Source organism: Taudactylus pleione, unplaced genomic scaffold (genome assembly GCF_031769625.1).
Source record: "Taudactylus pleione unplaced genomic scaffold, aTauple2 ptg000391l, whole genome shotgun sequence".
Lineage (NCBI taxonomy): Eukaryota > Metazoa > Chordata > Amphibia > Anura > Myobatrachidae > Taudactylus > Taudactylus pleione.
The window spans coordinates 578,300-593,589 of NW_028284792.1; the positions used below are offsets into that span (position 1 = coordinate 578,300).

Genomic DNA, 15,290 nt, shown 5'->3' on the forward strand with positions numbered 1-15,290 from the left:
GAGGAATGGAAGAACATGAAGGAGACAAAAGAATATAGTTCATTTACTAAATCTAAAGTACAGTATGACAGTTCATAAAATCCTAGAATAGAGTTTATTTAGTACTATATTTGTTTATTTCTTTAACCATTACTTTTTATATAAACATAGATCTGTATAAATGATATCTGCAAATGCAGACATGACTGGAGTTGTAATTCCAAAAAGCATGCGGAATAGAGGTTTAGAATGTTTTATTTATGTGCATTGTTAGATGTATGTTATTTGGAAATTGGGGACAGTAAGGATTCAGGGGGTGATTCAGCAGAGGATGCAGGAGCTATCTATAGACAGCTGTAATATGGTAATGCGGCAGGAGGTGTCATGCCTCATACATGCACTCTTGATCCAAGCAGATAATCTGCTATCCCATCGGTTGGCTGAGTGACCCATGGGGTCACACAAGCTGGCTGCCGCAGATACAACAAAGAGGTCAGGAAATTTTGCATCAGCTGACGGAGATCCTGGCCTCTTCCCTCACTTCCAACAGTGGCGACAAGCCTCCGTTTTGGAAAACGGAGACCGTCACCACCCGCTCTCCGGCACCAAACTTTTGGGATACAAAATAATTACTTAATAGTTAATTAGGCAAATGCTTTACAGAAAATATTTAAGTTATTCGCACCAGTTCCTGCCCAAGTGGAACTTACAATCTATATTGCAGAGTAAACCCACTCATACATGAGGAGAACATACAAACTCCACACAGACAGTGTCTTGGTAAGGAGTTGAACTTATGACCTCAAGGCTGTCAGCTAACAGTGCTAACCATTCCGCCAACCTTTTTTCCCAATACAGATGTATTATGTTTAGGGGAAATTCACCTATGATGTAACAGTGCTTGTCTGGTAATAGAGTAACAATAACCGCATCATTCTTTACCCTTATCCAGCTTTGGGCGTTAAATCTGTCATTTCTCTGATTTGTATACATTTGGAGGAACCATGAATTGAAGACCAGTTCTTACTCCTAAAGCCAGTAGTCACTTACTATTGTTACTGTAGCATGCCCATTGTGGGTGTTTTTTTTAATAGCAGTTATTGGAATGTGTAATAGCATGTTTTTGATGGAGAGATGTGTTTGTACCTGTATTAGTTTATGCTTCTGTGAGTCCCCAAAAAACTACAGTGTCATAAAATCAACTTTTATACAGTAAAATTAGTAATTCCCCATTTGTTAAATGGGGATGGTGTCAGTATTCTAACCCTGTCGGTTTTCTAACCACCGGGATCCCGAATGCCAGCATCCCATACCCAACCCGAAAAAAAGAGCCAGTTAAATTGATCTTCTTGGAAGAATGGGGGCGGGATGTATTAATGCTTACCACCGCGGTCTAGGCTGTGAATTTGCAGCGGTCACTTCATCGAGTTTCTTTACATAAAGTTAACGTGAAAAAAAAATAATTGGAAAGAGCGTTATTGAACTCCCGCGATGCTACATACACAGCTGATGGGACAAGCAGCTGTGCGTATGTAACAAGGGAGGCAACGGGAGTGCGGAAGTACTTTTCACCCGATGAAGTCACCGCTGCAAATTCAGAGCCCAGACCACGGCGGTATGCATTAATACATCCCACCCTGGGAGAGGTGACATTAAAATGTCATAGATTAACACTACTTTAGATATACAGTAGTGATTAGTAAATATACAGTAAATTGGTTTACAGTAAAATCATGCTGGGTTGTCAGTTGTCAGTCAATTTTCACCCATCAGTAAGAACAAAAAAGGTCAGTAAATGCAGGATGCTCTCCTGACACTGCAATAATATCCATGCAAGTATCACGTCACACCTTAGAGACATTGAAAGGTTATGAATATCTCATTCCCTTATAGTTCTGGGCAAACATCAGAGCCGTAACTAGACTTTTTGGTGCCCTGTGCCAGAGAGAGCATTGGTGCCCCCCTCCCATTTTTTAAATAGGGACATAAGATAGTGCACCTGAAAAAGGGCCATGGCCTCATGGGGAAGGGCCAGGGAAGAGGAAGGGGAGGCTAGGAGATCCTGGGGATAAAAGAAGAGGAAGCTACAAGTGAGAATGATAATAAATAGGAAAATTGACAGGCCCAAACAGTGCCCCCTGCCCTGCGGTGCCCTGTGCCATGGCACAGGTCGCACCACCCTAGTTACAGCACTGACATTGTAATAACATAATTAACTATAGTAATGCATGCAGATATGGTAGTACATTTACATTTATTTTAATAAAAAATACAGATTATACAGATTTTTACTACAATTAGTCAAGTAAAATAGTTACTCATAGGCTAATGGAGAAAAGCCTTGTGTCAATACAGAAAAACATTCAGTAACTACAGGAAACAAGAAACATACAAGACGCCGAGGTAGCTGGGGTTTATAGACAGTATCAATTACAATTTTTGCTTTGTTACTATTCCTGTTATATCATGTGTTTACATGTCCCCTGATCTCAATGAAAATCCTGATCAAATTCAATGCAAGAAATACAATAGTATTATCTATTAACTCTCCACCTCTGTATGTCTAATTTTTTTCAGGGACAACAACAAAATCCAGTTTTATTTCTTAGACCAGATGTAATCCATTACTTTTTTATTATGGAACAAAACTACTGCAGCAGGCTCTGCACACCTCTACCCCCCACTTCACACGTAGTTTAGGAGGTGTTGCATGGAACCCTGGGCTATTTGTGACACTCTTCCAGAGCAGCCACTGGTACTCCAACAAAAGCGATTAGTTTATGTTTATTATAATACCTCTCAAATGAACTGTTATTCAGTTTGGGATTATATACTGAATGTACAGAAACTGCAGTCTCTTAAACTGCTTTTGCATTACTGGTATGTATGTGCGCATCTGCAGAGTAAGGGTGGAATGTAATAGGGTGTGAATTTGTGGTGACTGTAAAGCTGGGTACACACTATACAATGTATCATACAATATCTTATCCCAACGCTGACCAAAACGATATATCATACATATCATACAGGGCCGTAACCAGTGGAGGCTGCAGAGGTGAGGCTGCAGCACAGTCCAAAATTCAAATAGTGGATCCACACCCTATCTGTGTGGTGTTTGTGTATTATTCCTGCGTGGTCTCCCTGCGTGGGTTTAGTCCGGGTGCTCTGGCTTCCTCCTACACTCCAAAAATACACTGGTAGGTTAATTGGCTCCGGGTACATATGACAGGGAATATAAATTGTAAGCTCCACTGGGGCAGGGACTGATGTGAATGGACAAATATTCTCTGTAAAGAATATGTGTGCGCTATATAAATAACTGGTAATAAATAAATAAGCCTGAGTCCCCTAAGGACTTCAGCCCTGTACTGTACAGACTACTGGACATTATGGCAGTGGAACCACTAGGTTGTCCCCAACACAACCTGTCAAAGTCTACTGCTAGTAGCAGCTTTTCCAGGGGGACCCCATGCCATTTGACCCCCTCATTTTGCTACTACCAGCCTAGGAGTGTTGGTGACACCTTGGGGTGAGGCAACTTTAAAAAAAACTGTATATATTGTCATGAAGCAGCTTGGTTGTTTTTAATTTTTTTCTGATACTTTTTTTAGTGATTTTTTAAAATAGTACCATTTACATTGAAAAAACTGGGATGGCGATTTGCAGCGGTGTATGATTAAAATGGCGGGTTTCTGACAATTTTGCGGCTATTCACACTAATGCATATGGCAATTTGCAAATCACCGGAATCCCGTCATTTTACCAAAATAGAAGATTGTGGCATGCGGGCCCAAGTCTGCAAACATACATGGCAACCTGTTGCAAATCTTGCAAATCATACAATTCACAACCTGTTTTTGAGATACTGTAAGAGTGTGTATCATGTTTTATCCCCCCCCCCAAAAAAACAGGTCACTTGTGCTGATTTGGTTTTATGTTCGTTCTAATATTTCTGCGATGCGATGTTACATTGTCGGCAGTGTGTATGCATTACCAACTATTCTGTCCAATACTATTGCTGATGCTTCTCCAGTCACATCTATTCAGCAGACTGGAGATGAGAATCACGGATCGCAAGGTAGATTGCGATAGTGTGTATACATGAATCTGCAAGTTGATCAGGACTTTCAGTCGTCAGTGAAATTGTAATAACAATCGCATCTCAAGTATGATTGTAAAGGTGTGTACCCATCTGATCTTTGACATTTTTGGAATTGTACATCTCAGAAAGTGATCAATTTACTATGACCAGTAGAGGTCAAATTTAAACAGGAGCGTCATTCCTTCTTCAAGGAAAAATGGCCATAAATTCAAGTAACATGGCAGTGCCCTCTTTGCCTTTAGATTTGCATTGGCATGTATTGTCTATACACATTATACTAATTTGATGTCACAGTGTAATTCAAGCAGTATAACAAAAGAGAAGAACTATGTTTTCTTGCCATCAAGATTTACAGTGAAGTAAACTTACATACGTATGTTTCTAGGTAATGACACTGTAAATAAAAGTGCATTATTGGTACACTTGCTTACAGCGCCATTTGAAAGAAAGAGCGGGGCTTGGCATGAAATAGACATGACATGGATTAATAGTGCATTGTCCGGGGGCCGGGCTGTGTGGGGTTTGGGTGATAGGCACATGGTCCTATTCAGGGCCGTAACTAGGGTAGTGCAGCCAGTGCCATGGCACAGGGCACCGCAGGGCAGGGGGCGCTGTTTGGACCTGTCAATTTTCCTGTTTATTATCATTCTCACTTGTAGCTTCCTCTTCTTTATCCCCAGCATCTCCTGGTCTCCCCTATCTCTTCCCTGGCCCTTCACCATGAGGCCATGGCCCTTTTTCAGGTGCATTATCTTATGTCCCTATTTGTAAAATGGAGGAGGGGGGGCGCCAATGCTCTCTCTGGCACAGGACACCAAAAAGTCGAGTTACAGCCCTGTTTTGCCAGCTGGAATGTAGGGTGGTATAGATTGGTGTAAGCAAGTTCATGCTTAACAGTTAATTAACCGTTCAGTTGAAATAGTTCAAACTTCAAATAGTCTGTATATAACAAACAACATAAGAATAAGCAATAAATACAATTGAGTGATATAGCAGTACTATTAAATGTCTTGTTTTCAGATGCAAAAAATATATACTGTACAAATAATGCCATTTCTGTATTTTAGATATTTAAACATGGCAATCAGCACTCAGTACACAGAATCCTGACGGTTAAATGTGAGAAGAATTTGCTCTAAGAGGTGAAACTGCTAAAAAGCTGAAGCAATTGCCACAAATATGCTGAAACCGAGTGGACTAAAAATCCCAGGAAGGGGAGCCAAACATTCCAGCCCAGTGGGCAGATCATCAGCTGGAAGTGGTGTTACTGGCAGCACCAGCTCTAAAGAAGGTACTGTATTTTCTAATGTATTAATACACATCTATCTATAACGGAATAGTCTTAAAGTAGACACCATGGTACATATTGAATAACAAATCTGTAATTTCTAATGTATGAATACACATCTGTCTATAACGGAATAGTATTAAACTAGGCACCATGGTACATTTTGAATAACAAATATGTATTTTGTAATGTATTAATACTCAACTATCTATAACTGAATAGTAGTAAAGTAGGCACCATGATACATTTGGAATAACAAATCTGGTCATAATGGAATCCAGTTTTCTTATGTCTAGGTTTTCTTTTTCACAGAATTGAAAGCCCTGCTTTGGTCCTCAGATGGGAGCATAGGTAGAGGTATAATTGGCAAGCAGATTTGTTCCTATGTAAGCTACATGTGACTGGAGTCAGAGCACTCTCTCATATTTTTAATGTTCATCTCCTGATTTTAGATAGAGCAGCACAGAGTACTTCAGGAGCTGTTTGCTGCTAATCTGACAGGCAGTGACCTATTTACTTGTGTGATTATGCAAAGGCCTGCATGGGAGCCAACTTTTAAAAATTTAATGAAGATGCGTTACACTCCTCCACTTTAAATATGACTGAAATATGCCATGTATAAACGGTTAGTGGCTATGGCAACACAGATATTATGGGTCCCAAGCACCCACAGCACCCAAATGTGGTAATGGCAGTGTCATGAGAAGAGGAATAGAGGCAAGCTGACAGTTAGATACAGTATTATTATCTTTTATCTCTAAGATGCCACAAGGGTTCCGTAGCGCTGTACAAGGGGAACAGAGCAACAAGTTACAAAAATACAGCCTGACAAATTTTTACGACTTTAGATAAAAACATAAATGCAGTGGACAATGACATAATTATGTAGAGAAGACAAAGGGCAGAGAGCCCAGCTCACATAGGCTAATGATCTAGAGGGGTTTGGGGGGACACATGAGGAAGAAGAGAGGACAACAGGGCTGGAGATTTAGGAGAACAGCTGGTATGCTGTAATAGAAAAGTGAATTTTAAATGCATGTTTGAAAGCTTGATGAAAGTCTAATAGAACATGGGAGGGCATTCCAGGGGGTGGGAGCGGATCGGGAGTAATAGTGAAGGGGAGAATGAAAAGTGGTGACCAGGGAGGTGATGAGTGGCAGTCATTGGCAGAGTGCAGAGGGTAGAAAGGAATGTGTGAGGAAATGAGGTGGAGATGTAGGGGAGTGGTTGTGGGTCTTAAAGGTGAGAGAGAAGTTTTAATTTGATTTTGAATGAATAAATAAAGTGACAGGTAGAGGGGGGGAGCAGAGGAAGAACAACAAGAGAGAAAAATTAGGCAGGCAGGTTAAGGATGGATTGAAGAGGGGTGAGGTGGGAGTTTTGAAGACCAGAGCAGTGTTGATTCCACTAATCTAGGAGATGATGAGGGTGTAAGCAAGAATTTTGCTCGATTCCAGGGAAAGAAAGAGCCTGATTCTGGAAATATTGCAGAGGTTGGAAACAATAGGTTTCAGAGAGTAACAGGATGTGTGGGAGAAGGAAAGGGCAGGATCCAGGATGACCACCAGATACCAGACTTGGAGATCAGAGGAGAGGTAGATGTTATTTACAGAACGGGAGATGGTGGAGGAGAGTAGATCTTGACTGGGGAAAGATAATGACTTTGGAAATATTGAGATTATGGAAGTGTAGTGACAACCAGTCTCAGATGGTTGACAGACGGGAGGTAATACTGGAGAAATTAGAAGAGTTCAGGGGAAGAGAGGTAAATTTGGGGGTTGGCAGCAGAGGCCAATGGAACTGATACTTTCCTGTAAAAGAAAGAAGAAAAAAGAAGAAAGGGCAGAACCCTGAGGGTCCCTGCTGGGAAATGGAAGTGAGGGGGAGCCAGAGAAGGGATAGTGGGACAAGTAGGAAGTGAGCCAGGTGGGAGGTGAGTCACGGATAGAGTGGAGGAATAAAGTGGAAAGAACAGGGACCCTGGACAGCACATAGTAGTAATATCAGATTTCTGTCAAACGGATACAATAAAATGATATACAGTATGTATGAGACACAGTTTATAGAGCAAACTTTATTTCTTTTATAAAAGACTAATGGCCCTTTTTCAACATTCCCATGTGACATAATCTAACATACACCTGACAAATATTGAAGGATTACAAGTTTAAGTTCCTCTAGTCTAGCACTAAGCCGTGTAAACCAGCTGCAGCTAAATTATTATATACAGCATGGAAATTAATGCAATAAATGCTGTTTATGTTTTGTAGATATTTCCGTACAGTGACAATAATTGATAGATATAATAGAGTCTAACAGTAATTAGCGCAATACTAACATTTGCTTGTAATGTGTAAACATGTGATAACTATGGGTTGCAATCCGAGTGAATGATTGCTGATTTCAGTGTTTTGTTTGTTCCAAGCATTAGAGAGCTAAATCAGACCAAAGCTGAACAAGCATTTGGCACAGCAACAGAGTGTAACAGAATGATTTGCTACAGTGTTTCTTTGTGGCAGAATTTAATGTCCCCTGTGGAATGTGTCCATTCTGTGCTGTGAGTGGATTCCTCTTGTGAATCTTGCAGGACTGTTTATTCACATGAATCATTCATTAAATAATTGCATTTTGAGATGAGAGGCCATAAAGGAATTACTAAAACTCAATTATTTAAGAGCTGTGTAAGGGCTCCCCACTGGACTATAGTTGACATATTCCATCCTTCCAAAATATACACAAGGCATAAAGTAATTTTGTTGGATCCTGTTGCATGGATAGACTGAATATTCATGAATATTGAGTCAGTTCACAAAATGGCTGCCTCAACTGAAGGTCATTTATGAAGTGCATAAAGACAGTGGCCCAGTACTTAGTCTACTTTGTTGGTGCTGTGCACCTTCATGCTTACAGGTGCACTAGTGTTTATGGGAGAGAATAAGGCCCTCATTCAGAGGCGCTCACAAGAAGCGAGCGCTCGTTCTGAATGAGGGCGGCTGCTTCATTTTTGAAGTGCGGCCTCCTGGTCGCTAGCTAACCCACAGCTTAACGACCGACCAGGTTGATGGTCGCGATGGTGAACACCATCGCGACCATTGGGGCTTGCGACGAGACAGCTGCAAGCCCCAGGGAGCTTCCTGCTCTGAAAGAGCAGGAAACTCCCCACTGACATCACTGATGATGTCAGTTCGGCCGCCCACAAAACGATAGGCGTTCGTTAAGGAACGCCTCCATTTTGGAAACCACCCCCCGGCCCTCCTACAAAACGGGGCGAGCTGTCGATCAACATCGACAGCCGCGCGTTTTGCAGAGAGCTCTTGCGCACGCACAGTGTGGCCGCTGCGCGTGCGCAGGGCTAACTATCGACCCGGTTGCGAGCACATCGGTGCTTGCGACCGGGTCTGAAAGAGACCCTAAGTGTGCACTGGCTGGTGGAAGGAGTTGGGTGACTTGCTAATTCCATGCTAAGTGTGGAGTATGCACACCAGTGCACCTAGAGTTACAGAAGCTGTACATAAACAATATTTCATGTTACAGAGCGCTTTTATTAAACTTAGGTAAGCCTAGAACAAGAGCAATTTGGGGCTTACCTTGCTGTGCACGAGGGATGACAGCTAGTTACATGCAGGGAAGCAGCTCAAAGCTGGTGAAGCAAAGTTCTTGTTCTGACACATAAACAGGTGTCATGTAATAAAAGCAGTTACAGTGTTACAATGTCCCTGCACAACCATTATTAATACAACACAGAGTTATGGCTAACACATGCAGTATTTTAGGAGAAATATACTTAACCTCTTTAATACAAAAATATAAAAATATTTATATAACAAATGCAGTTGATGAGTCCCACTCCTCATTTGCACTGAACCAATAAAATAAAATACAAAAATACGCACCTGACCCACCACCAGTATTCAGTACTGGTGGGTAGCCATGGAGACGGCCACAAATCTCTGATATTATTGCATCTGGCTGCTATGATGTCATGAACAGGTGAGGATTGCCCTGCACTACAAAAAAACAAAATTAAATATGGAGAAAGGGGGGAGGGTCGGATTGTTGATTCCAAACTATGTACCCTCATAGCAGTGATTGCCTGGTGAATAGTGTGATCAGACAATATTCCCCTACCTGCAAGTATGTTTTCTCCCATCCTGCTGTCATTAACTAAGGGCACCCACATTGGAAAGGAGTGTGGTTCATTAGGTCTACATTGTCTAGATGTTTAGGTAGACTATGGAAGATAGACAGGCAATAGATAGACAGGGACTGAAGGTCGACAGGGTATGAAGGTCGACACACTAAAGGTCGACTGGTAACAAGGTCAACAGACAATAGGTCGACAGGGACTGAAGGTTGACAGGGTCAGCAGGTCAACATACTAAAGGTCGACTGGTAACAAGGTCGACATGTATGAAGGTCGACAGGCAGTAGGTAGAGAGGGACTAAGGGTCAACAGGGTCAGTAGGTCGACACACTAAAGGTCGACTGGTAACAAGGTCAACAGGTATGAAGGTTGACAGGCACTAGGTCGACACTCATAGTCAAATGGTTGACACATTTTTTGATGTTTTTTTGTTAGGGTTAGGCACTTACTACGACGGGTCGACTAGTAACAAGGTCGACAGCTATGAAGGTTGGCAGGCAGCAGGTCGACACTCATACAATCAAATGGTCGAGACCCGGATAGCGACGGGCAAACCGTTGCTCCGGGTCTCGTACCAAAGGGGGCGCGCTGTCGATGTTGAGTGACAGCATACCCCCTTTGGTGGGTGGGCCGGGGGAGTGGCTGCCCAAACAGAGGCGTTCCCATGTGAACGCCTCCGTTTGGGGGCGGCCCCACTGACATCACGAGTGATGTCAGTGGGAGAGATTTCAGCTCTGAGAGTCTAAATCTCTCTGGGGCTTGCGGCAACGAGACCCTACCACAAGGGTCTCGTTGCAAGCCCGATGGTCATGATGGTCTTGACCATTGCGACCATCTTTCTGGCCGCTTGCTATAGCTGTGGGTGGTAACCCACAGCTATGCGAGCGGCCAGGAGGCCGCTCTAAAAAGCAAGAAGGCCGGCCCTGATTCAGAGCGAGCGCTCTTTCAGAGCGTCCGGCTCTGAATCAGGCAATTACTCCGATGGGTCGACTAGTAACAAGGTCGACACTCATATAGTCAAATGTTCTGCACTTTTTTTTTTAGTGTTAGGGTTAGTGTCATGGTTAGGGTTAGGCACTTAGGGTTAGGCACTTACTCCGACGGTTAGGGTTAGGCATTTACTCCGACGGTTAGGGTTAGGTACTTACTCCGACGGTTAGGGTTAGGCACTTACCCCGACGGTTAGGGTTAGGCACTTACTCCGACGGGTTAGGCACTTTGTCCGATGGTTAGGCACTTACTCCGACAGTTATGGTCAGGCACTTACCCCGACGGTTAGGGTTAGGCACTTACTCCAACGGGTTAGGCACTTTATCCGACGGTTACGGTTAGGCACTTACTCCGACAGTTACGTTTAGGCACTTACCCCGATGGTTAGGGTTAGGCACTTACCCCGATGGTTTGGGTTATGCACTATATCCGATGGTTACGGTTAAGCACTTACTCCTACGGTTATGGTTAGGCAATTACCCTGACGGTTAGGGTTAGGCACTTACTCCGATGGGTTAGGGTTAGGCACTTACTCTGATGGTTAGGGTTAGGCACTTACCTCGACGGTTAGGGTTAGGCACCAGGAGGGAGGGTTAGGGTTAGGCACCAAGAGGAGGGTTAGGGTAAAGATTAGGGCTAAAAAAACAAAACAAACCATGTGTCGACCATTTGCATGTCGACCAGATGAGTGTTGATCTAATGACCATGTCGACCTCGCTACCAGTTGACCTTTAGTGTGTCGACCTTCTGACCCTGTCGACCTTCAGTCCCTGCCGCCCTACTGCCTGTTGACCTTCATACCTGTCGACCTTGTTACCAGTCAAACTTTAGTGTCGACCTTCTGACCCTGTCGACCTTTAGTCCCTGTTGACTTACTACCTGTCGACCTTCATACCTGTTGACCTTGCTACCAGTCGATCTTTAGTTTGTCGACCTTCAGACCATGTCGAACTTCCGTCCCTGTCGACCTACTGCCTGTCGACTTTGTTACCAGTCGACCTTTAGTATGTCGACCTTCAGACCCTGTCTATCTATTGCCTATCTATCTTCCATTGTCTTCCTAAACATTGTCTAGCTAGACCAGTGGTTCTCAAACTCGGTCCTCAGGACCCCACACAGTTCACGTTTTCCAGGTTACCAAGCAGGTGCACAGGTGTATTCATAACTCACTGACACATTTTAAAAGATCCACAGGTGGAGCTAATTGTTTCACTTACGATTATGTGAGGAGACCTGCAAAACATGCACTGTTTGGGATTCTGAGGAACAAGTTTGAGAACCTGTGATCTAGACAATGTAGACCAAATGACCGGATACCATTGGAAAGAGAGGAGGACCTTCTTTTTGGTGATGATACCCTTTAGTAGTTATTAGACGGGATGTACTAAAGGGAAAAATATGGTAAAACGGGGGTTTTACCGCATTTTCCATATGTACTAAGCACCGTGCTTCGTCCCAGTTGGTAATGCCATCTTCAGGTGGAGTTACCTAGAAGTCTATGGGCTTCTTTCCGGGATGCTCCCCCTGAGAGGGATCCCATTACCCTCTGCGGCCTTCTGCTCATGCGCAGAAGGATGGCAGAGGGACTTCTGGGTGTTAAATCCGGATGTCCATCCATCTTGGAGCATCACAAAAGAACCGTTCTTATCGGGAGAGCTGTTCTTTCTAGGTACATACCGCAGTAGTCAACTGCGCCATGTACCTGAAGAGAGGCGGGATGTACCGCATCGCAGATGCGATGCTTAGTACATCCCACCCAGTCTGTTATTGCCTGCTGATTTGTGTTCACCAGACCATGCACTATATAGAAAGCATGGAGTTTTCCTTAGATTGGGGAAGGCACTATATGTATCTCCTTCACACTGGCACATGCAAACTCGGGGTATCCCATATTTCAATTGTGCATGCCTCTGAGATAATGGAAGCCAGGTTGTGAGAGATATTCTTCATCCTAGCCTTCTTTATTCTGCTACGGCAAACCTTGTCTCCAGGGGCGTTTTAAGAGAGGAGGTGGCCCACGTGCAGACTCAGTTCAGGCCCCCTTCTCGCCGCAGCGGGTGCAGCAGTAGATTCTGGCTTAGTGCCAGAATCTACTGCACCATTTTTATGGGGACAGCAGTATTGTGCATGCGCGAGTCACCGGTAAAATGGCCATCGCCATTTTCCCAGTGATTTCTGCTGCTCTGCAGCGGCGCTGCAGAGCAGCATTCTGGAGACAATGGACAGGTGAGTATAAAGAGTATATGGGTGCATGGTGTGCAGTGTGGGCTCCCCTGGACCCAGGGGCCTGTAAGCACCGCACACACTGCACCCAATATAGATACGCCCCTGCTTGTCTCACAGAGCGCTTCATGCTGTAGATCAAGTAAATACATTTATTTACACTAATATTTATTGAAGGCTACATATCACTGAGCTGAATAATATATATGAAATAACTGGAGTGTCTATAGTTAGCTAGATGTGTCCGCCATGCTGTCTTTCATTCCTCAGGAGCAGGGTGCCATGTTAGGATTGAGATGCTCCTGTTATTAAACAGGCAGCTAGAGACTGACAGCCTTCCAGAATAATCCGAAAGAGCAGTGGCAGTGATGTCATAACAGCTCAAATGACTGCAGTCTCAGCATTTACAGCTGCCTCAGATACCATTAGGACATTGTTCTAAATATGTTAGTGGGGTTTTAGCTGTCTGCAATGGAGTAGAAAGTAACCATTGTAACAGAGCTACAAATGTGTTCTCACTAGGTGTACATTTACAGTACTAAAGTGCGGGGTTTTAGAAGTGGAGATGTTGCCCATAGCAACCAATCAGATTATAGCTATTATCTTCTAGAAGGTGTTAGATAAATGTTAAATAGAATCTGATTGGTTGCTATGGGCAACATCTCAACTTCTAAAAACCTGCACTTTAATAAATATACCCCCTAGCGTCCATAGGCAAAACTAGATATTTGGTAATGGGTGGTCCCAGTTCCAACCCATTACCAGAACTTATGTTACCTTAGAAGATTGGCACTGTGTTTTGTGATCATTAATTAGGCAGCAAAGATTTCTAATGTTATTCCTTAGTGTTCACGCCAGACCGGGGGCAGGGCCGGGCGGTGAGGTGCGGGTAGAGCCTTTATGTGCACGCCGAAGGGGCATGGACGACCAGGAGGCGGGCGTGTCCTTGTGACGTCCCCAATTCGTCACTCTTGAAGGCAGTGAAACTTAGGTGGAGTTACAAAGAGGGTGAAGGCAGAGCGCCAAAGGTGAAGTTACGAGGGGGGTGAGGGTAGGCACCAGTGGCGGATTTTAGCTACGGCTGCAGCCCTCCCAGTAAAATCTGACACTTCCCTGTGATCCCCTGCATGTGAATTAGCAGCCTTATAAATGCGGAAGCACTTCCTATTGGAAGCGCTTTCTGCTAATCACATGTCAGACAGGCAGTCCAAGGGGGGCGTGTTTCCTCCCCCTGGGACTCTGCATATGGGCGAATAGATTCATAGGGGTATATTTACTAAAGTGCAGGGTTTTTTCAAGTGGAGTTGTTGCCGATAGCAACCAATCAGATTCTAGCTATTATTTTCTAGAAGGTGCTAGATAAATGATAAGTAGAATCTGATTGGTTGCTATGGGCAGCATCTCCACTTAAATATACCCCATAGTCTTTTATGTATGTTTCTTTTGAGCAATGTACACCTAATTTACTTCCAACTCTGCATCATTCCCAATATATCTATACACTACATAAATTATGACCCTCTCTATATAACTAGCACACCCCGATTGGCCATATTGGATTTTGTTTTATGTGTTTGACATCTGCTTACATATAGTGCAGATGAAGTAAACATCCTGTGTTCCAGAACACTGTGGGCCTGTGTCAGAGATGGACACTTTGTGATAATGCTGCAGCCAATGGGCTTCCTACTGAGACGCTTACCGGTTGCAGGGCTAATTCTCCACTGTGCGTATTAAGATGCATAATTGGGGATTGCACCTACCCCATGGCAGGTGTAAATTCTTCATCTGAACATGGCTGCCGAGGTCAGTGCAAATGCATCTTTGGACGCAGTCGCTGATCGTGTCATGCTCGTAAGTTGCATGGATCTGCGTGTAATGTCGGTCTGCGTCTTTGTGTGGCAACAATCAGGAATGGATGCATGTACAGTGCAACTCGGATGCTTGCGGCATCGACATTACGTGCACCTCTGAGTCAGATCCGTTGTGCACTGTGATTACCTTAATAACAGCAGCATGTGATTTAATAACAGTTATTCAGTCATCCATCATAGGAGTCAAGATGCTAATCAGTACAGTAGCAGTTTCCGTGACAACTACGGGCTGGCTCAGCAGCACCGTAGTTTTATCATGTTTATTCACATATTTCTAAAGTACAGTATGCAATCTGTTGTCTAGAATATGTGTTATCTAGAAGGTTCCACAAAAAGGAAAAAAAAAAGTAAATAATGTTGCTGTTATTGTAATACAGATATAGGGGTCAATCCAATTGTACGCGATGTACTCGCGGGTGCGAGTCATCACGACAACAGACGCTCTTGACGGCAGCCCGGATTTGCATAAAAATTCTCAGTCAGTTTGATTTAATCACCTTTGCTAAACCATGGATATCTGTAAAACCTGAACTGCTGGGGTGCCTTGAGGACCACATTTGGGAATGCTTTAGATGTTAATGACATGGTGATTTACACATATCTGGAAAAGCCCCAAGCATTCTGGTTAATAGATTTCCTGCTGATAAAGTTATTTGCCAAACAAAACTAGTATGGATAGCTTAAATACTG

At 43.5% G+C, this 15,290-nt stretch overlaps 1 protein-coding gene across 2 annotated transcripts in view; it reads left to right on the forward strand.

Moving 5' to 3' along the window:
• CLIP2 (CAP-Gly domain containing linker protein 2) overlaps nucleotides 1-15,290 on the forward strand; it is a 164,012-nt gene that overhangs the window by 37,549 nt on the left and 111,173 nt on the right. For both annotated transcript variants that reach the window (XM_088445894.1, XM_088445895.1), the window contains exon 2: nucleotides 5,149-5,372. In XM_088445894.1, the coding sequence (XP_088302020.1) occupies nucleotides 5,261-5,372 (112 nt within the window). In that variant the 5' untranslated portion in view covers nucleotides 5,149-5,260. The remainder of the gene's footprint in view (nucleotides 1-5,148; nucleotides 5,373-15,290) is intronic.